The sequence below is a fragment of the Centrocercus urophasianus genome, unplaced genomic scaffold, assembly GCF_019232065.1.
Source record: "Centrocercus urophasianus isolate 14NV4802_14NV808 unplaced genomic scaffold, USGS_Curo_1.0 seq_34, whole genome shotgun sequence".
Classification (NCBI taxonomy): domain Eukaryota; kingdom Metazoa; phylum Chordata; class Aves; order Galliformes; family Phasianidae; genus Centrocercus; species Centrocercus urophasianus.
In genome coordinates, this window is record NW_024884911.1 from 8,487,450 (window position 1) to 8,510,647 (window position 23,198).

The 23,198-nt window shown below is 41.8% G+C and overlaps 1 protein-coding gene across 2 annotated transcripts in view; it reads left to right on the top strand.

Moving 5' to 3' along the window:
- Positions 1–13,595, top strand: part of LMX1B (LIM homeobox transcription factor 1 beta) — a 94,113-nt gene extending 80,518 nt beyond the window's left edge. Inside the window, exons 3-8 of one of the 2 annotated variants that reach the window (XM_042830901.1) lie at positions 5,910–6,142; positions 9,050–9,228; positions 10,139–10,216; positions 10,581–10,647; positions 11,546–11,707; positions 13,438–13,595. In XM_042830901.1, coding sequence (XP_042686835.1) covers positions 5,910–6,142; positions 9,050–9,228; positions 10,139–10,216; positions 10,581–10,647; positions 11,546–11,707; positions 13,438–13,595 — 877 coding nt within the window. The remainder of the gene's footprint in view (positions 1–5,909; positions 6,143–9,049; positions 9,229–10,138; positions 10,217–10,580; positions 10,648–11,545; positions 11,708–13,437) is intronic. The other variant, XM_042830902.1, reaches the window with a different exon arrangement.
- The last annotated feature ends 9,603 nt before the right edge of the window (positions 13,596–23,198 follow it).

The following is a 23,198-nucleotide window of genomic DNA, read 5'->3' on the forward strand; positions in this document are numbered from 1 at the left end:
CTCTAGGAAAGAAATCCCAAGCAAAGGGTGCTAATTTAGCAGTGTGGATGCCACAGTTCACTGTCAGGATCAGGCAGGGGAGCTGGGGGAGCAGGAGCGCGAGCTCCCATGGGCTTCAGGGTGTGAGCGCACAGTGGGACTGTGTTGTCTCTGTAGGTACAGTGGGTAGCTCCACAGTCCTCCTCATGGACACGTGAGTAGAGTGTTTATGGGGAAGAACCTTGGTGCCATGATATGCCACATTTGAAAGTAGAAATCCACTTCCCCACTGTGCAGCACAGCTTCAAATGCAGCGTTCGTTAGTAGTCAGTATTCTTAACACATAGAGGGCTCATAAATGCTTTCCTCAGACTTCCCACTAGAGAAAGGTGGGCTTTTTTGTTTTAGTTTCTCTATGTATATTACTTTTTTTTCCTAGAAACTTTTAATTTTTGTGCATGCTTTATTACTGCTCAGTGAAAGGGAATTAGCTTTATTTTGCTGAAGTTTCATCTATGAAATTGGCTTTAATAAACTATGTAATCACTTTTTCTGCAGGGAAAATATTTTAAATGGATTGGTTTCTTTTTTTTTTTTTTTTTTTTTTAGTTTCTTCTTTTCCAAATCATAAAATTAAATTTCTGCTTTAGTTCTTTAGTGCACGTGAGATTTTTTGAATGTTCAGGATTTAGTGCAACCAAGAAAGTTTTCATCTTTTATGTGCACTCATGAGCTGGAAGGTGCTACAAAACCATTCAAGTCCTACAGTTGAAAAAATGCGTAGTGTTTTCCCCATTCTGCATCATCTAAAGATCACGGAAGCATCAAAATTTCTCCTGACGAAGAAGTAACAGATGTTATTTGTTAGTAATTTAATTTCTTCCCTTAATAAAACTCAGTTGTGTGAAAAGCATAATGTATTTTACTTTGTCTCTAACATATTTTGTTCTCTGAGTGCCAAGTGATCTCCCAGCTGGATATATAGGCACAATAGGGATGTCGTATACCAGCTATTATCAGAAAAAAAAGTATCAGAGTTTCAGACTATACCTACGCTATTAACAAAAGCTTGTGTCCACCATCTTTGCAGAGTTATTAAATAAAGAAAATGCAGCTATCTGCTGTAGTTTCCTGCAACACATAATGTCAGAATAACGGAGAAAGGAAAATGTTTCAACATCTCTGACAGTTAGACAGCAACATCTGTCCTCTCGCATATATCAAATAATAGATAATAACTCCCTATTTACTGCTTTGCAGCAGAGGTCCAGTAAATAAACAACCTGACTGAATGAGTCTATTTTTATACCTCAGTCCTATACAACAAACCTCTTGAACCGCACTTAATGTGTATAGCAAATTTCACACTGCACATTGAGATCTCTCAGCACAGATTAAATTAGTTATAATAAAACAATTAAAATATGTTTGCCCACAAACAGGAGGAAATGAAGAACCTGGATGAGTAATAGAAAGGTAAAGTGTGGGTTGTCAGGACATTATAAGAGTAAACAGCAGAACAGTGATTCTCAGGAGCATATCAGGGTCAAGCTTACAGCAAGATAGCTGTGCAAGAGATAATAAATCAGTGATACATATTAAACACCAGATGGTTGTGCCCATGCAGGAAGGCACAACAGATCATGTAACTGTGGTTGTTCCTAAGGATTACTGATTCAGCCTGACTTCACAGGGATATCCTAACAAATAAAATCTTTATGGCCTCTTCCGCTGGTGAACATTTTCCTCTACTGTTTAAAGACAGGGCCACATGTCTTAGTATTTCATTGCCCTGCAATAAATGCAAAATTATTTTAGTAAATTCACCCAGTTTAAAATTGTGAATATTTTTTGTTATCTTGTACTGTAAATTTACTTCTTGGTGATTGTTACAAATACTTGAATGGACAAACAGGCCATTGTTCCAAACCTGAGCTCAGCTGAATCTCCTAAGTGGTTCAGTCATGGAGACAAGCACACTTAAAAACTTCTGAAGTTATTGAGTTGTCTTTCAAAATAGTCCATGCAACATAATTTATTTATAAAACTCTTGCAGTCGTTGATTCAAAACAAGGTTTCTTGTTCTGCTTTTCTCCTTTGTCTGCTTTGAACAATTTTCTTTGGAATGTTTTCGTTGTGCTTAGGAGTCAGAGATTTCCTGGGGCTTCTAATAAAGGCATTTGATTTCCACTCTCTGCATACTTTAACAAGTCCAAGGATTTTGAGGTTGGACATTAACTTAAGAGAGCTGGAGATAATCAGCCGTGGGGGTAAAAAGTCAGAGCTATGCAAATTATTTGCAAAATGTATAGAAAACAAAAGAAATATTTCTTTAAATGTAGTTGAGTAGGACAGTGTTTGTCTCTGCATAGATACCTGCATGCTCCTCATCAAATGTGTTACCTTGATTAAAACCTACAAATGGGTGATCTGTAAAGTATTCTTGCTATCCTACACTTCTCAACAGGTTTATTACCATTCATTTATAAAATGAACAGTCTAATGAGCAGTGTTTTAGGTCACAGATATCAAAGTCTGGTCATTTGTCAAGATTAGTTTCCTGTTGTGAGACTGCCTTGTGCAAAAAAAAAAAAAAAAAAAAAGAGAAGTGCATAACCCTGGCTTACTTTCTGGAAGCTAAAAAACATCCATAGACATTTTAAATGATAAATGTAATGAAAATTTTATAATCACAGAATTACATCCAACTCAGTGTAAGATGGGTGAGTGCATGCTATAATGCAGAGAGTACCCAAGTAAGGTTTATGGGATGTTGTTAGATTGACAAGGGACAATTAAGCATATGAAAATAACACAGTATTGTCAGACAAATGCACATTAATTTGAATGATTTAATACTACACTGACAATAATACATTTCTCTGTATATCTTTTATTTTGCAAACAAGGGGGAAGAAAAGCCACTTGGTAAAGCAGTATGACATAGAAAACACCGGTCATGTAAACAATACACGCTGTAGCACAAGGATAAGAAGACAACAGAATATTATTATGTTCCAGCTAGGAAATGTGAGGGGGAGTGTATGCTTTCCTCCTTAAAATTATTTCTAAACAATGCTACATTTGTGTTTGCACTTCCACTGAACGGTGGCAGATTTTGCAGCTTGCTTGGGAGAAAACTGGAGACAGCTGCTGTCTTATCTAATGTCGTGCACCATTTTTTGCAGTGTCAGTCCAGCCTCAGCTTCAGCGGCCCCAAGCTGCTGATGCGCTCTCTGCAGAAGTGCTGCATTGGCCTTTCTTGTCTGGCCTCCCGCAGCCCTCTGAGGGAAGCTGCTGCCCTTACTGCTCCACTCAGAGGGGAAGCAGGGAGGTTCCTGCCTGCCCCTTTCTGCCTGGGCTCTCCTGGCCCTGGCGTGCAGTTCTGCAGTGCTGCCCACATAGTGCTGGTGCTGATCCAGTGGGTTTGCAGTAGGAATGGTTTGGTCTAGGAAGACTTAATGTACATTTCTCTTGGAGCCATCTCTGCTAGGTTCTTCTTTCAAAGAGAAAAAGCCCTTATTCTTTGAGTGTCTCTCAGAGCCTGGCCTCCCTGGTCTGCCTACAAAGGGGGGTGGTGGAGCAGACATCCTGCATTAACTCTTTCTGTGAAAGCCTCCAAAGTACACCGATCTTTCAGCACTACTTTTATTAACAGCCCGACTGCAATGCTGGGTTTTATCATCATCGCAGCAGTATTGCGAGGGGTTTTAGACAGATCAGTGCCTGTACCTGCAGGATCGCAGTCGCTTTCCTGAGTTTCTTTCTAAGATTTCTCAGGCTAGTAGCACTGATTTGAAATTCAGATGAAGTCAGGAACCTGGAGACTGTAGAAACAGAAATGCAGCAATGTTTCCTGGTCAGGCTGTTACATCTGCAGCCCAGCAGAGCAGCTACCACATGTAGGGTCTGTCCCATCCCTCCTGATAGCCAGCCATTGAGTTTTACTGAAGCGTGCACAGGTTAACTGTCACACCAGTATAAATGAACTGATGGCAGTCAGGGGAGCCGGATGCCTTCACACCAGATTTGCTAATCTTCAGATTCTTTAAGTGTGCTCCATCGTCGCAACAGTCCTCAGACAAAAGATACAAGCTTAATTAAACTGAGTCAAATAGGTTTAAGCAGTTAAACAGAAACAACTTTTTTAAGTGCTTAAAATCTGTTTGCTCTTTTTTTCCCCCATTGTGTTTTAATCCTTTCAGATATGCTATTGTGCATAGATAGAAATATTTCCTGCATAGGAAGTTGCTAGCGAAAGCACTGTGATATTCTTGTGATGCTTAGTAGCCAGAACGTAAAATCACATTTCCCTCTTGCTGCTGAAGTTTGCCTCTAACAGTAGAGAAAAGTTGTGAACAGACCCAGCAGAGAGTATGACATTAAGAGGCCCTTTCATCAGCAGCGGCTGGTGGTCCTGCACACCCTCAGTTTTCCTTTAATAAATTTATTCCATTGTGTACTCAAGAAGGAGTTGCTCAGTGTTCCTTCTGTGATTTGTACAACGCAGGGCTGTTGTGCTGCATCTCTGGTTGTGCAAAGACATGCACAAACCAGCAAAGTTACTACAGTAGATTTCTTTTCAGATCAAAAGATACAGGTGTAAGAGCCACACAAGTTCTTGGGCAGTCTGCCTTTCTTTGGATGCAGTATGCAAATGTATTTACATTTTCCTTTCCCTCGTGCCTATTTTGTGACTTCATTGCTTTGCTGAAGAACTAGTGACTGCCATTTTGCTGGATTTTCTCAGCTCAGACAAAATGGAGGCTTTGGAAGGCTCAATAGGTGCCACAGCCCGCGCCTTCTAAAATTAATCATATTTGCCCTTAATAAAAAAGGTGATAATTCTGAGGATGAAAAAAAAAACCAACAAAAAATCATCATACGCCACCATGCAATGTAGAATCTCCTTTTTCTTGTGAATGCATCACTGCAGTTGTGTTAATTTCATTGAAAAAATGTAAATATTAATGCACCTTGCGCTTTGATGTATTGCCATAAAAGCCACTGAATTTCAAATTACCAAATCCACTGTGTGGTACAGGGACGTAACTCAGCTATTCATCTTTATTTGAAGCAGCCGCCTTCCTAAAAGCTCACTTAAGGAGATTCCCAGTTGCCATTAGAAAAGCAAAATAAAATTAATCAATATCATTCTAACTTTATCTTAGAAAATTAATGACGCATGAAAGAGGGGGTTTATAAAGGTTTAATAAGAATTAGTCTGGAATATAGTGTATATTGTAGAGCCTGTGATTATAGTGGTAATTTAGCAGATTGTATCACTGCCTGTCTCTGCCAAAGGATGTTTCACACCATTTAAAATGCACAGGACTGTCTTTGGAAACAGGTTATTCTGGAATAACTCAACGTCCAAAGAAAAGCCACATTATTTCACTCCTCTCTTTATCAATTACATGTATGTGATTGCATGTGTGTGTCATCTGCTCAGCAACAGCACTGCGTTTCCATGCTTGTTTCTGTGTTCATTTGTTATAGCCTCCTCAGACACAGGCAGTACCAGAAAGGTGAAGTCATGAAATATATTCTGAAATCAAAACGCCTGCATAAAGAAAAGTCTGGCTCAGCCTTTCCTCTAAAAAGTGAATTAAAATAAGTTTGGTTTTGAAGGAACTTATCCAAACTCTGAGAGCGCCTTAATGTTTCTTATCCTAAAGAGGAACAAAGCAGTGGGATGAGAACAAATCTTTATATTTTTATCCAGCACAGGCAGTTTGGGAATCTGCAGTCCAAAGTGTCTGAGATTTGAATATGTTGTGATGTTTCCAAGACTAAGAATGCAAGTCCCCCATCTACAAAAGTATGAGGCAGTCTGATCTGTAGCTAAATTAAAGAACTTTATGTGTTTAGATTCATGCAGTGTGTGGATCTGATGTTCCCTTTGACTTCTTTGCCTCTCTTTCTTTCAGGCTTTTTGCTGCTAAGTGCAGTGGCTGCATGGAAAAAATTGCCCCAACAGAATTCGTGATGAGAGCCCTGGAGTGCGTTTACCACTTAAGCTGCTTCTGTTGCTGCGTTTGTGAGCGACAGCTGAGAAAAGGGGATGAGTTTGTTCTTAAGGAAGGGCAGTTGCTCTGTAAAAGTGACTATGAGAAAGAAAAGGACCTGTTGAGCTCCGTCAGCCCAGATGATTCCGACTCAGGTGAGCATTCCCACTCCTGTGCCAGCTGGAAAAGCTGGAAGAGCTTGCAGAGCGTTTTACAGAAAAACATATCCGTTTACGCATCCACTTTCTCTACGTGCTTTTGTCACCCATACAAGTTACAACTCCTAGCAGGCGCAGCTAAAAATCCCCGCTACCAGTTGTTCTTCCTGAATTTGTTCCTTTCCTTAATTTGCTGCTGTCTTAGTAAAGTTGAAAAAACTTTGAGGTTTCTTAAGGGGTCAATACTGTGCGTTTCTGTGAGATCGCAGCACGTGAATCAGACTGACTTCAGTTACCTGAGACCTCATTCAAAGCCTACTCTTTTCCACAGGCATTCCTTCCTCCAAAAATATTTTTGCCCTGATATCAGGGAATCTTCTGCTCATATACTTTCAGTAATGAGCCAGAAAAATGGGTGGCAGGTCACCATGCTGTGCAAGCAGAGCTTCTCCTAAAGAAAGCCCTGGAGCTCTCCCAGCTGATAGCTGATGGGTGTCCTCCAGCCACCTCCAAGGGAAAGTTTTGAAAGAGTGAGCAAAGCTGCTTGCTGTCTGGCTGGGACTGAGCACAGTATTGTACATGATAAAAAGATCACACACTGGGTCTAGATTCTGCAGTCCAAAACCCAGAGCATCTGGCAGCAGTTACAGTGAGGGCTGCCTGTCAGGCTCAAGCATAAACAGGAGGAACAGCATTCCTCCTATCTGTGCCATGTGCTCTCACTGAGACTGGAAACTTCTCGTTGCGTGTGTGCCCTGGTTGAGTCCAAGACTAGAGACTGTGTGTGCAGAATGGTGCCAGTCATCACAATTGCTCATTTATTTCCCAAGAAAATGTCCAAGAAAATCAACAATCACCATTCCATTAAGCAGACAAACAACTTGGATCTTTGCCTGTAGTTTATGGGAAAATAGGCACAGTAATTGTCCTTATTGTAATTGTCCCTAATCCGAGAGTCATATTCATCACATTGCTCGAATTTATATTTTTGTTTGGGAACGCAACAAGAGAAAGGTCACTGCTGTGTCAGCAGGGTGTGCAGGACCAGATATTTTCTTGTTATTTATTGCCCTACTGTATTTGCAGGAGCATGAGTGCTTTGCTCTGTCATCCCAATATCACAGGGTTTGGGCTCTTTGTGAATTTGCATGAGGTGTCTGAGTTTCCTACTTGCCCTTCAGCATGTTGTTCTGCCATCCCAGCTTCAGCAACCTGCTGCAGTCTGTATCCAGACAAACCCTTTGAAAAGAACAGTGCGGAGCTGTGCCCAGCCCTGCAGGCTGAGCATGGTGATCCTGCTCCTTCCACCAGCGAGTGTGAGCTTGCCACGCCAGGACTGGAAGTTGGCTGTTGCCAGCTGCCTGCCTCAGAGGGCCGTGTTTGGCATGGATGCACGTTCCTTCATGGGTTTTGTACTTTGTGATCAACTGGGCAGTCGGCTGCCGAAGAAGTACAAAACAGGCTTGCTTTCAATTTCATTTTCCACTGGCACAAGGGATAGTTTCTTACTCCTGGAGGTGCTTTTTGTTTTTTTTCCATTATACTCTGTTAGCCAGACATGAACCTGAAAAACAAGTTGACAAATTAAATGAGATGTTTTGTCTCCCGTTCTCAAATGCATTGAAAACACAAATCTCCTAAGTGCCTGAGTGAGAGCAAATGATCTCCTGTACCCCTGGCTGAGTGTGTGTCCTTCTCTAATCAAATATTTATCCACTGGACACAAAAGTAACTCTCCAATGAGCAGTACTAATCTTCACTAACCTTTCCTTAGAAATGGCTTGCTGGAAAGTTAATAATGTCATGGTTATTAAAATGACTGAACTTCTCTTTAATCATTAGGCAAAAGATGCTTATTAAAGTAAAAGGTGATTAGATTGCTAGGTGCATAATAATCAGACCCAATAATGAATAAAAGTCTAATTTGTTAATTCCCCAAATGTAATTTCTGAATATATCAAAATGATGGTGAGTTTCTTAAGGCTGAGGTTCCTGGAATTGTACATTAATGTCTTCTGGTAGAAAAAAAACCCTGGTAGTCTGTTGAAATGAAATATACTGAGTTGAAAAGTTGTTTTTTGCATCAGAATTCAGACTTATTCTTTAATGCTTGCCACTGAGAATGAAATTTCATAGTACAATATACCAGCATACATAATATCACTAGACAGTAAGAATATTCATAGCCTAACAGCAGAAAATACAAATAATCTATTTACATAAGCACATACATATTTGTGTTTTTGCCAAGAAAAATAAATTTGTGCATACACGTATTGATAGTTTGTAATGAACACAGAAAGAATACTGAAATGACAGGGAAAAGACTTTATTTAATATTATCTCCGGAGCATCAACATTTTCAGAACAATTTCTGGAATCTACACTATATTTACGTAAACAGACTTTAAGATACTTTGGAAATATTTGCACTTAGACTGTTTCGCTGCCTCAGCCTTGGGGACAGCGGCGCCTCTCTGAAAGTAGTGCAGAGGGAGAAGATGAAGCTATTCTTTGAAGGTAAAGGTGTGTGTTAGCCAGTGTGGTTGCAGCAGAGTCAGCAGGTGAGCAAAGAGGGAATCAGATGATGGTAGAAGGGTACCAAGAGTCCCTGTACCAGTTTATGGAGATACCTCATTGTATAATGAATTTACAGCCCCTGATCTGTCCCATGCCCTCTATTATATATTAAGTAGAGAAAAATATTCTTCTCCTTTTGTGGGATTTGATTTAGGCCATACACACAGATTTAAGATAGCCTCCTCCTGCCTGTAGTAAATGTAGATCTGCAGATAAACACAGTCACTGACCTGTTGATGAGTTTGTAGCTGAAGAGCAGTTCTCAAATACCCCGTTGTCTTGGTGGAACACAAATAGTTTTATATCTTGTTGATTTTTCACCAGTTAAAAGTGATGATGAAGATGGAGATGTTAAGCCCACCAAAGGACAAGTAACACAAGGAAAAGGAAGTGATGATGGGAAGGACCCAAGGAGACCTAAACGACCGAGGACAATACTCACTACACAGCAGAGACGAGCATTCAAAGCATCCTTTGAAGTGTCTTCCAAGCCCTGTAGGAAGGTAGGTGCTTCCATAGAGACCTACATTCTGTTCTGACACCCAGCAGTGCACAGGGTGAGAGCATCAGGTCACAAAGGCCCCTGCTCCTTCCTGGGCCAGCAGCAGGCGCTTGGAGGTGAATGCAGAAACCAGAAAGCGTCCTGGGACCAGTTCTATGTCTATGTCATTTTTTGTTATTCATTATGTAGAGCAGCTCTGTGACTGATTCCCGTAGAGCAACATATTTGTGTGCTGTAAAACAAAGTAATGGGCTTTCAGAACCTGGGTAAAGTGACTTCAAGCCCTCCTTCCCACCGCAGAGGGATTCACTTTCTGGGGAGGTGGGTGCACAGCCCTGGACCTACCACTTGTCCTTCCAGTCCTGTTTTTTTAAGAAAGTTAACCATGGTGTTATCTCATTTGTAGCAGCTAAGGAAAGGCATGATGAAGCTGATGAAAATGAAATCTTTTGAAAACTAATCTAGAAAATTATTTAATCCTGAGTTTGTCTGGTGAGGAAAAAAAAAAAAAAAAAAGTGGAGTTGTATCACAAAATTTGTTGCAAAAAGTGACACTGTCCTGTAGGTGTACAAAATGCGTCTCCTGGGACAGTGCAGTGTGCCCTGTTGCCAAAAGCATAAACATAATTCATAGCTAAATCTGTAATTTTTCATGCAGAACTGGTTTATTAGTAAGCTAAAAATCATTAAATGATTTAGTAACATTTCACACTGCTCAGAATACTTGTTTATTATTTATGAAAGTAGTGATGTGAAGGGCAGAGCTTGCACAGACTGTGCAAAAATATGAGGAATTAAAAAAAATAATTCTGTGCATGCAGTACTTATTGTAAATGCAATTATATTCCTCAGAATGTGACTTACTAGATGTGGGGAAAAACAAATACAGCTTTAAACATTTCCTCCTCTAGGTCAGAGAAACTTTAGCAGCTGAAACAGGACTCAGTGTGCGGGTTGTCCAGGTTTGGTTTCAAAACCAAAGAGCAAAGGTAGGTTGTTTCTCAAGTTCTCAAAAGTAATACATGAATTGTTCTGCAACAGGGACTCCCTTCTCCCCACCCCCGAGATGTTGAACATATCACAACGATCCAAGGGACTGAACTATGCACATTTTGCATGCTTTGCTGTCTACATCCATGCAGGAACACGAACATTAAGTTCATGTCCTACAAGCACAACACCAGGAGTAAATTTTATTTGCAAATGTGAACTGGAAACTGAACCCAAAGTGTTATATGCATGAATATAAGTGGTCTATATTGATTGATTTGACGTTTACAGAGAATTTTGGAAGAAGAAAAAATTGTTCCATTCAGACCCATGAGATTGTTCTGTTCTTCCTCTTTTGCTCAGATGAAAAAACTAGCACGAAGGCACCAGCAGCAGCAGGAGCAACAAAACTCTCAGCGACTAGGGCAAGGTAGGGGATCTGTGATGGAGGCAAAGCAAGGGGGAAAGAACCTACAAGCTTTCTCAAAGTGCCATTTCCACATGGATACATACTGTCTCAGTACAGCCATGCAGGGTATTGACAAGAGTGTACCATTACCTGTGGTAGCACACAGAGCTGCTGTGTCTGAGTGACTGTGGTATGTTATCCCAAATTCTTCTCAGACCCACGAGGTGCTTACAGAAGCCAGTACCTTCCTGTAAGAAATCTGCAGTGCAGAGGAGCTTACATTGGAGGAAATCTCCAGGAAGCTCACTTAATGGAGATCTTCCAGTTAGCTTTATTTTCTTATGAAGAGAGGGTACCGTGCTCAGCGGTGTTACAGGGAGCCCCTCCTGTGCCCCAGGTCCGGGGCAGAGTTGCCAGGACATGTCCTGCAGCTTCAGGGTTGCTGCTGAAGAGCAGCATCTCAAGGCCTTGCAGCCTCAAATTCTTCTGACGCGGAGCAGAAAAACGGTCATGACCTTGAGGATCATGAGCTGCATGAGGGGCTACTGTGCAGGCTACTGTTAAGGAAACATATATTGTTTGCTCCACATGACATCCACTCCAGCGTAGAGAGTTGCTGTACTGTTTCTGCATTAGCAGTATTAGGCTGGCACGAACAGGCACTAGAGAATGTAAGGGCTATAGCAGTTACAAGGAGACTTTGGGAAGATATGAGCCAGCACCCACAAGTGGGTAATATGGTCCAGAGATCTTTGCACTTAATAGTTGTACTCTCAAACAAGATTGGGAAGGCATCTCTGAATGGCACAGACTCCTACATGCATCCACAGTGCTCTTATGCTCAGGAATGTCATCAGCAGTGATATCTGCAGCCTTTCTGTTGCTAAGCAGTGACTGTGCCCTCCTGTGTCTTTTGCAGAAGTAATGTCTAACCGAATGGAAGGGATGATGACATCTTACACACCACTTGCACCACCACAGCAGCAGATTGTAGCAATGGATCAAAGCAGTTATGGCACAGACCCTTTTCAGCAGGGTCTGACCCCTCCACAAATGCCAGGCGACCACATGAACCCTTATGGTAAGGCATGCATCATTCTGCCGCATCAGAAATAGCAGGGTTCGTATGCTGGTTCACACTCCAAAGGTTCAACGGAGTTACTTGCTGTTATAGTCTTTTTCTGGGATTTGTACAAAGGAATTTCTACTGGTCAGTTTTGTGTGTATATTTTCATGTACACATAAAAGGGTAGAAGAGGGCTCTTCCCACCTTCTGGACACTACTACAGAGTATAGTTTTGATAAATGATAAAGAAAAGCAACATTATCTCTCCAGCTTTACTTTTTTAAATCACTGTCCAAGACTAAAAATAAACAGTGACAAATTTTCCTTACCTTCCTCACAAGTTTTTCCTTTTTCCTAGAAGCTTTGGGAAGATAGTGCCTTGAAAAGTGGTCTAATAAAGAGAAGTGATCCATTTATTCAAAAATAAATAACCAACCCTCAAAGATCCCTCAGATCACATGCATGGATTTGTTTTTGAGCTATCGGGAGATATGTCACCACAGGACATTGCTCCTGCACAATTATATTCTCTGTCCAAAATCAAGATGATGGTTTGCTTTTACAATTTCCTTACATGCAACATCAAGTGAATAGGTACACTAAATGCTTCTCAAGCATATTAGCTGCCTAACAATTGATTGCGAACAATTGCAGTGTGGCACTTAAATAAAATTTCAGAAGATTTCTCAGACTGTGACTATTGGCCTTGCCGTAGACAAAGAGGACCTGTTTACATCAGACTCTTTTGTGTTGACCGGGAGCACTTCCTTGCAGTTAAACGTGCACGTGACTGTCATGAGCATGGATTGCACAGACTAACAAGAAATCTGGCTTGGGTCTGTATGACTGCTTTTTCCACTGGGGCAAGACCACAGTGCTCGCCAGGCAATTTGGTAAATACTGTAGGATATTTGAAGTGCAAATGAGCATTAGATGACTTGTGATTTTGTTGCTAACAATGTGCTTGGCAACTTCTAAGCAAAACTCCTCTGGAGGCAACTCCTGTGTTCCAAAATCAATGCAGGAATTAAGACAAAGCCATTTTAAATGAACGTGTAAGGAAAAAGAACCAGAGTAACACTTTCCTAAAGCTCACATTACTTGAGCTAGAGCTCTTTCTGGTACCTTAAAATATGAAATAAGCTGAAATTATAGTTGCTAAGGGAAATAAATGGCGCTGTGTTCCAAACCAGTCCACAAAGAGTGGAATTTTCTGAAAAGAAAGCATATTTACAGCTATAGCTTATTTGAGGCCAGGAAAGCTGGGCCTCCTCCTGGGCCCGGTCGGCTTTGTCGGCCGGCGTTTTGCCTCGTGTGTAAACCAAGGCCATTACTGGTTATGGTGCTCAGGCCACTTTTTCCCTCTGTGGGCTCAGTGGTCCTGCGTTCCTGCCCTGAGCCCCCACATGTGCTCAGTGGCAGCTCGTGGGGCACCAGGAGCCCTCTTCTCCCCTGACTGTTTGCTCACGTCATCAGCCAGGGCTTGCTGCTGACTGACATATATATTAGAAACTGGCAGTCTTCCGCATTTCTAAATGATATTGCTGCCAGCTGAACTCTGCAAATTGGTTGCTAGCCTTTCTTTTTATAGGTCAGACCCTTAGAGCCAAATTGCATTAACATGCAAAAACAAGACCAGAAGCATTCCCTTTTGCTGCAGTGTGCTATATACAAGCATCGCATCCGTGTGTACTGTGTCCTCTGGCTGCACAGAATACAGCTTAATGTATACATTTCATTTGCAGGAAACGACTCCATTTTTCATGATATCGACAGTGATACCTCTTTAACTAGCTTGAGCGACTGTTTTCTTGCCTCTTCTGAAGTTAACTCCATGCAGGCTAGGGTAGGAAACCCCATTGACAGGCTGTACTCTATGCAGAGCTCGTATTTCGCCTCATGAAAATAAACGAAAACAAACAGCCGGCGTGTATTTAGCCAGTGACTTTTTCCAGTGCAGACTCTACAGCCATATGTTGCCCAGCTCTTCCTTCACAGTGACTCCTGCTGCCTCTGGACCGCAAAGAGCATTTTTAGGAAGACTGTATTGGTGTGCATATATGTATGTATGTACGTGCATATATCTGTACCTACCTACCTACATACATACATATATAAACAAAAACATCTACCAGTCACATACCCTTGATTCTCAGCTTGCACCAGACCAAGAGAGAAGCATGAGAGGAACAGAAGACTCTGCTCTTCAGCAGCCTTTGTTTTGGTTTGGTTTGAGCTCTTCGTTGTAAAGGAAATGGATTTTGCGGAAAGCTAGACCTTTTCCTCCTTTCTCTCTTCCTTTCTTTTGGATGTTTAAATTTTTTTAAGCCACTGATACTGACATCAGTCAACCATATGACAAATAAATCAAAGAAACTGGAGGTTCCTCCCTTTTCTTGCTGCATGATTCATACTATGTTGTGGATAAATTGCCATTTGAACTGTGAGAAGTTAATGTAAATGTGACGTTCAACATTTGTTTCCTTTCTACACTTTTTCTACATAACCTAGATCTGCTCATTAGTTTATAGCCCTTATACATATGATATTGAGGAAACTGGTTAACAGTAATATTTGTGGAGAAAGCCAGTGATTTTGTAATAAAAAAGGTCTATGACCCTGGAGATGAGATGCATGTTAGGGAGAGAGGCGTTTAGATTAGTATTGATCTTAAATAATTAAAACTAAAGGTGCTTACAAGACAGAGTTTTATTTAATTTTTCTGAAGTGTGAGAATAAAACATTTACTTTGTTTCTAAGTATTTCAGTGCCAAATTTTAAGTCTAGACTACGATTGGCAGATGTGTTGTTCATTCTGTTCTGTTTATTTATGTTTTGCATGAGGCATAAGTGTGCTATACTCCATTGTCCATCTGGAATAATTAAGCACTCCTTTAGTTAATTGTCTTGCCTCAGCAAGAATCCATGGTATGCTATTCTAGACTGAGCCATCAGAAGTCCTGAAATGTGCACCAACTGAGAAAAAATAGTAGGAAAGAGATCACAATGGGAGGTTTGGATGTATTGAACTGGAGTCAAATCAAATGCCTGCAGGTTTCACACCGATGGGACTCCTGTATTCATAATAAATACTCCAGCTAACCTTGTAGTAGTGCAAATGGAGGAGCAAGAAATGCTTGAACTGAAGGGAATGTCCCAGCTGAAGTCTGATCATCTCAGACTCTGAAGTCTGAGCATATGTCATATAGGTTTTCGTAGGGCATAAAATATCATAAATAATAATAGCATAGTTATGAATATTGCCTGGTGATAATTATAATGTGGAGAGGCAGACAAGTACAGTCATGGTTCTTAGTGGAGAAAACTTCATGGGGAAAATTTGCCAGGGTAATATCAGTAATTACAGGGTGTGTTCAAAATAGAGCTCATGGGGAAAGATTGGCAGGATAGAACTTTCTGAAACAAATACCTTTACTGTATTGACCGTAACAGACAAAACCAAGTCCAGCGTACTGGATGACATTGGGCCAAGGACTGGCAGTGCGGCAGAGCTGCAGTCTGCAAAGGTCACAGCATGGTCACGAGAGCATGGTCGCTCCTGGGGTCCTGGCTGAGGGGCAGCATCCCTGCAGGGAGCGCTCACTGCGCCCAGCACCGTCCTGCCAGGCGACTCTGCCACGGCCGCTCACCTCTTCCTGGTGCAGAACAGTTCTCCGTGTGCCCAGGAGGGGTGGGTGGCAAGGATCAGAGGCCAGGTTTGAGGAAACAAATACCTTCACGGTTCTCTCTGGAATGGAAATGTGGACCGTGAGTTAGGGGTTTATTAAGCAAGCAAACTTTTATCTCTGAGATAAGTTAATGCAGCTTCACTCTATGGAGGTGAGGCAAGCACTGGGGGTGAAGACTTTGTGCATACAGTACAGCAGTGAAGCACAGATCTGGAGATAGACCCCTTCTGCTGCTGCACGGCAGCCAAACCCATACCACGATTCCCGGTGCCCAGAGGATCCCATGGCCCCACGCAGGTGCTGGAGGATACTCCCCTCCCTGCAGCTGCCCATCTCGTCTCTCTGAGGAGTTGGGGCCTTTACACTCGTGTGCTTTTGCTGGTGACCATTCTCTCACTTTCTGATAGGGCTTTTTAGTTGAAGGCTGTGAATGCCCCGATGTTTTGAAATTGGAAGAATTTTCTTTCTTTCCCTTTCCTTGTGTATTAAAATAAAGAATTTCCTTTCTCTCTGCATGGTAATAAATATTTATAAGGAACTCAGGTGAGCTTTACTGCTTGCAGGGCAGAAGGCAAGCACTTTTTGTATGGCACATTATAAACATTCACAACCACCAATCTCAATGGATTCATGTTGTTTTCTTCCCCCATCCTCCTCCTGTGCTCCTTTAGAGTCATAGAAAAGCATCTTGACCATTTCAAACATACTGGATTTATAAACTAGACACAAATCTTGCTTTGTCCCTCATTATTGGCAGAATTGAAATGATATTTTTAATGTAAACAGAGACTTGTATGAGAGCTATAATGTGACCTGCAGAACTGCTTTGTCCCAACTCTACCTCTGCTTCTGTCCTGATGTTGAAAATACAATCCATTTCCAAGAAAAGGATCAGATATCCCATTTGATAGCTAAAATAGCCATAATCCTTTGTTGTTCTTTAGATGGCGTTTTGCCACCCTTTCTTTCTCTTTCATTGCAGTGTGCCTGTATCTACCATCTCTTTTCCGTAAGTGTGTTGTGTGATGGTGTCACAGCTATATTCCTCCACCTCTGGTGCCACAGGCACTACAAAGTTGAGCTGCCTGGCATACATAATGCTTCTCTTGCCACTGTGTGCTGCTGGTCAAGAGAAGGAATGTATAGCCGAAGGTTTCCAGCAGACCCATTATATCTGGCAAAGGCCAAAGTTCATTAAAACAAAATAAATGTCACTTTTTTTTTTGTGGAATGAATTATCCTACTGGAGCGTGATCATTGTGGTTTTAACCTGGGACCTGCAGTAAAAGATTATATAGCAACCTCTGACCTTTTTGATTTTTCTTTTACTCTTCTATTGGCAAGGGAAATGTCACCAATCAGGTAAAAGTAAAATGTTTAATGGGCCATATCACAGTAATACCTTATACTGAGTCAAGTTGATAAACCCTTGCCAAAAATTCTTAGCATCTGGCACTTCCACAGAAACCACAAACAATGATTGCACATATGGGAGCTTGGAGGCTAGAGGTCACGACAGCAGTTTATTACATGCACCTTACAGTGATCATTTTCCCTAGGAAATTAACCTTTCTCTAATATAAATGCATCAAGTGAGGTCTTCACAGTGCTTCAATCATGTTGTTTTGGCTAAGCAAGGAATACATGTTAAGGTAAAGTGGTGACAAGATGCAATTAAGTAAAAGATGATTAATTAGGTTTTGGTGTTTGCTCAATAATGTTTAAAAAGGATCTCTGTGAGATCAGAGTGAATACACTACATTACATCTTCCTCAGAGGTCTTCACATCTGTTCATAAAAGCAGTGATAGCGCACAGATTTTCCTACATTCATAAATGGTTTCTGAGCCGTGCAGCCACCAAACCCAAGTGGCTCTCAGCTGGGTGGCAGTGTGTTTCATTGCATGGCTGAATGTCAAGGGAACAATTCCTACCATGTAGTGCTCTTCTCAGCCCACTATTTTCCAAAGTACTATGGAATGAAGCCTGTGTTCTAAGTGCTTAGGGGCTGGTGGTAGATATGTTTCACAGTCACAACATGAACTATAGTTGTAATTAAAATACAGTAGTTAAACTGAATGAGATTGAAACAGCATCCCAAGAATTTTGATCTCATTTTCTTCTTTAAAATCTGTCGTTAAAAACACCTGGACCACTTGGCTCAGTCACTGCTAACCATGCTCACACATGATTCGCTCCAGTCTCACGATGGCTGCTGAGTGGATTCTTCAGACCCACCATGCCTGTGTCTGATGAATACTCCCATGTCCTTGAAGGAGGTCAGTGCTCTTCTGTTGGCAGCCATTTCACTGTGCCATCATTGCATGGGGAAGGGTCTTCATGCTGGCATACCTTCCAGGGATGGTGTGAACCCACTTACCTCTTCTCACTCTGCTCAGGACTCCCTCCAGCTTCCTTAGCAATCAGAGGTACATCCAAAGGTACCCCAGGAACCCAGCTCTCCGCCATGCTCCCAGGGTGCTGCAAGCTGGGGTTTGTGAGAGCACCTTCTTGAAATCAGTAATCCTGGCCACCCCAAAAAATTGCTAAAATTTAACAGCAGAAGCAAAAAAGATGGAAAGAGCTCTTACAAGTCCCAGATTTTGTCGCAAAAGTGAAAGGAAAGAGAGTATACTGAAGCACAACAAAGCTGCAGAAGCTGGAGCCACAGTACTCCAAGTATGAAGTGCTCAGGGCTGCGCTGCACACAATCCAATGCTCAAAGCGCTTCCCACATCCACGGAGAGCAGGGGCTCCTGCATGTGCTGGTCCATCTCTAGGTGCCAGCCCTTCTCCTCATCTGGTGGCACTGGCAGACAGCAGCTGCACCCGCTGCAGTGTGCCGGGGCTTCAGGTTTCAATCTGTCTCACTAGGGGGCTCCTTAGGCACGTGCTTGCCTTTGGGCAGGTGTGGAAGGTGTTGCCTTTGGGGGGACTTAGGCACAGCCTCACTCACTTGAGGCCTTCCCCTGTAAAGTGGTGGTCATTTGCCTCCCTAAAGGACACAGCCCACGTCCTCTTGGTTCTGCCACTGTTGTTCTGTTCAGCAGTGACTGTGAAGGGACTGCCAGATATTTTGCATTGGGAACTCTCTTTTTAAGTGAACACCCTATTTTTTAGCTGTGTATGGCTGTATTACTTGTATATTTATATATTCTGTATTTATGTTATCAAAATGTAGTATTTTGTAGTTGTCTGTTACAATTTGTTTAACTTGTAAAAATATGAATATGCTCTTTCACACGTAACCATCTGCCTTTCGCAGTAGCTTCCCCCTTCTTTCCTTCTGTGTCGGTAAAAAACCACCATAATGTATGTAGATCATTGTTGTTTTCTTTATTATTTAATTACTTGTCATTGTTAAATTATTTATTAGTGTTTTTAAATTTCATTTTGCTGATTTTATTTTCTGCCACCATGGCCTGGCAGCCACGATGCATGAGTTTCTCAAACATTATGCTTCCTCCATGTGCACACACCCACCCACACAAAGACACTGAAGCAAAAACAGAAAAAGAAAAAAAGAGAGAGATTACACCTCAGTATATTTGTAAATAAAAGCAACCTGTAAACAAAACAGGATTTTCTTTCAGAGTGCAGTTCTTTCTTTGCTTTTGCAGACTGAAAGTGTTCTATGTATACTGGGGGATGGCACCGCTGTTCTCTCAGGCCAGAAAACCAGGGGATCATTGCAACCAGGCACTGCATTGGTTTTTTCTTGGTGATGTGGAGCCATCTGCTTGATCCACTGAGCAGCAGAGGTGTAGAGGATTGTCAGTTTCTGATGTCGCGTGAACCGCTCCAGGGAAACACTGCATTAGTTCTTGCTGCTGCCAGCTGGGGAGACCAGCAGTTTGAGTGGATGTCCAGGACTCAGATAAGCTTGTGGAGGTAAGAGCTATTTGCTGCTGCTAACAGTGCCCTGGGTGCAGCCTCTAGCTGTCCTGCTGCTTCCTGGTGCTGGAGGTCCATCGAGGGAAGGATTACTCAGAGAACCCCACTGTGCCTGTGCCCTGACACAGCATATTCCCTGCTGACAACAGTCAGAAATGGAATTATCACCCAAAGAGCTGTGATACGATCTTGTCTGCCTAGTTGTGTTGTAAGGCAACTTAGACACTGTTAATAGACTTCCTTCAAAGATTTATGTTGAAACTATTTTTAAGCTGAGAATTACGGTTTCCAACTAAATGCTGTTTCTCACCTACAGAAAGAATATGCTCAGTTTTCCAGAGATAAAAATAAAACGACTCAAGTTGAAAATGTATGGCCAAACCTTCTAGATTTTCATCAGAAACTATGAAAAAAGAACATTTTCTGAAAGATGTATTCTTTGAAATGAAGCAAAGTGAAGCAAACACAGGTATGGAAAGTGAATCAGATCCAGAACTCCCAGCTGGAGAGCCTGGGCCAAAGTTTTTTAACCTTTTGCTCTGCTTATGTGTCACAGAAATGGCCATGTGGTTATTTTTTACTATCTTAAGCAATGCCATTTATCCTTAAGTGAAAAGTAAGCAGTATTGCTGACTTGGACAGGCAGTAATGCACAGAGCTTCAGGGGAATGAGGAAAACCCAACTGACAGCTCACTGTTGCCCAGTATTCTTGGACTGTCTCCTGAGCAGGTTCTGCTCCTCAAGCTTGCTGAGCATGGGGAAATAAAGCCAACTCAAACAACATTTTCCTGTCCTTCCTTGGCAGAGGAAATGTGCTGCTCTGTTGGTCCCTGCCACAGAGTGCTCATATTGGAAAACAGAGTGTTAGTATCCTTGATGTTTGGACTCAGAAAGCCCTCTCAGCTGCCAGTTGTCTCTGGTATGTGCAGGCAGCACACAGGGACCAAAGCACTATTATAGCCCTGCCCAATACCACCTACCTGTGGGTCCCTGAGCCTCCCAGGTAGCTCCAGGTTGCCCTTTGCAGTCAGCAGATCTGTGTGATCTGTGAGAGCCACTGGGAAGAATGGCAGAAGCACAGCCAGTGGCCCTGGAGAGGCCCAACATAACTGTCCAAGGATGTACAATTTGCATTTGAACCTCTCAGAAGCTATTCTCTCTTCACCTGCTTCACAGTCTCCTGCTAATGTGGGACTTGGTATTTTCAGTGAGTGAACAACTGCAGATTTATCTGAAATGAGAAGCTGGCCCTATACCAAAGGTGAAAGTTTGTCTGCTTGTTTAGCTGAGCAAGGACTATGAGTGCCACACACACGCTGTGTATGGCTGGGCCTGCCCAAGAGCTCAGAGGGCACCATCTGAAGAGCACAGCCCATCTCAGAGCGGATCCTGAGCCAGGCAGCTGCAGCAGTGCCCAGGATTGGGCTGGCAGGGCAGAAGCCTGGGCAATGCTGTGTGTGCACTGCAGTGGTTTCAAAGCGATCCAACAAGATCATTTATTGAGGCAAAACAGATGTGAGAGGAGAGATATTCTAAAATAGACAAGTGTACATAACTATTACCAATGAATTATAAAGTATTCACCTGATAAAGGAAAATCTGAGACCAATGTATGCTGATGTCTTTGGGACAGTGTGAGCAGTAAAATTCAGCTGAAGTTTGATTGCCAGTTGCTATTCCTGTTGTCTGGAGACACTACATCTCTTTTCTATGCCTCAAGCATAAAGTCACAACTTTTATTCATTATTAAAAGTCAGCAGACAAATTTTTACACTTGTCCTGAAATCACCAAAAGGGGCAGCCCTGGTCCCACCCTCACTGCCAGGCACAGTCTTTCAGCACATCCTCTGCAGCCCATGTGCAGCAATGTGAGTTCATTTGTGTTGAAAAGATCCCACAAAGGACCAAAATGAAAGTGGTTTCCACTGCAACAGCGGCGTAATCCACCTTGAGTTGTGAACACGTGGCTGCAAAAGCCAATGAGAGAAAAGAAATGCATTGGGGAAATAGGACTGGGCAGAGGGAAACCATGCTGTCCTTTCCCTCAGTGAGCCACAGTTTTACCACTGGGGATATGGTGCACCCCAAGGATGGCAGAGAGCTGCCTGGTCTTTCCCACTGCAGTTTGCACATGAAGTGTACATCATTGCACAGGGCATAGCACACCAAGATGTAGTAGCTCAGTGACATAATAAAAATTGGCCATAAGTAATCAATTTTTTTTTCAGTGTTTGCTAATTTAATTGCTGAGAATGCCCACATAGCTGATGAACACAGGTATCTTTCTGCCAAAACTCACACCTCAGAACGCAACTGAAAGGATTGATCAATAATTGTCTTTGTTCCCAGTCTAAACCTTCTTTCCCTTTTGCTGTCCACCTCCAAATTGCATCATCTTGTCCCCCTCGTGCTTGTTATTGGTGGAATGGCACTAAGGAAAAATGATTTGCCATTAGCAATTGGTTTCACCTAAGTCAGAGTTAGCTGCTCAGATATTCATGCTCTGCATGCATGTAATATTTATGAAGAAAGAATTACTGAGTTGCTGACAGCCATTCTGAATCTCCCCAAAAATATAGGTAAAAGGAATCAGCAAAAAAAAAAAAAAAAAAAAAAAGAAAAGAAAAGAAAAAAAAGAAAAGAAAAGAAAAGAAAAAGAAAAAAAGGGTAAAAGATTAATACATTTGGGACTTGCTGTTCTGCATTGTTTGTGTTGTGTTTCTCTTTGGTGTCAGTGAGACGGAATGAAGACTGATTTATATGCCACAGCTGTAGCAAACAAAAGAAGAGACCGTGGAAATGGCTAGAGGTAAAAATGCCGGTGCAAAGGGCTGAAGGCCTGCACCTGGGTACTGCTTCCCGCAGCCTACCCCGCCTTGGAGCACCTTGTAAAATCAGATTATCTGCTGGACACAGGAGTTCAAACAGCCCTTCAAAAGATTTGTCTTAATAATTGCTGCCTTATCTTAACTTCTGTTTTTTTATCAGCCAAACTGCTGCTGGGAGGCAGATCCTGAGGATAAGGTGCTGTCACTCTTAATTATTATTACCTCTCATAATGAAAACACATTTGTTCATCCTTCTGTGCACTTGGAATTGGTGTAACTAATGAATGTTTTGTGTTTTATCAATATTTTAATAACATAAAAGAAACATTGTGAATATGACCCCACTGTATGAAATGATCATGCATTAAATGCTATTAAATACATAGTAAACTTGCTTCTCCTTTATTTGTATACAAATATGAACCAATTACTCGTTAAGAATAAAATATATTTTCATATTCTCAAGAAACCATTCCTTCCTGAAAACCATATTTTGCAGTTAAGATATTGTGGGTCTGTTTTCTGTCAAAGGAACTTGCTAATTAGCCATAGAACCTTAATGCATATTCTAAAATGAGAGAGGTGACAGAGAATGGGATATCTTTGTTCGCTTATGACAGGAAAACAGAGCAATTCTCTTTGGAAGACCACTAATGAATTTGACATGTAATGTTTATCAAAGCAGTATCTGCCATTTGCATTCTCAAAATATTTTTTTCTTGTATTTTGAGAATTAAATATGGATTTCTTGAATGAAGAAAAAGCTTGCCTTTGGTTGTAGCTGAAGAAGAAGTTATGTTCAGGAAAGACCCTTCGTAACCGTCTCCTTGCTGGGATCTGGTGTCACCTCTGGTGGTAGCTGAGATTGGACTCATCCCGGCCAACACATCACTGCATTGTGCTGCACCCAAACATTTCCGCATCACGGCTTATGCAGATCACATTACGAGTGAGACGTGTTGCTTACTATTGATGACCAGAGCTTCACCCAAGCTGGAAAGGAAAGAGAGTAATACTGAGTGGAGAGTGACATAAAACACAACATAAACCAGAGCATGCATTTTTCACTAGCTCTTGATAGAGTATTTATTTCCC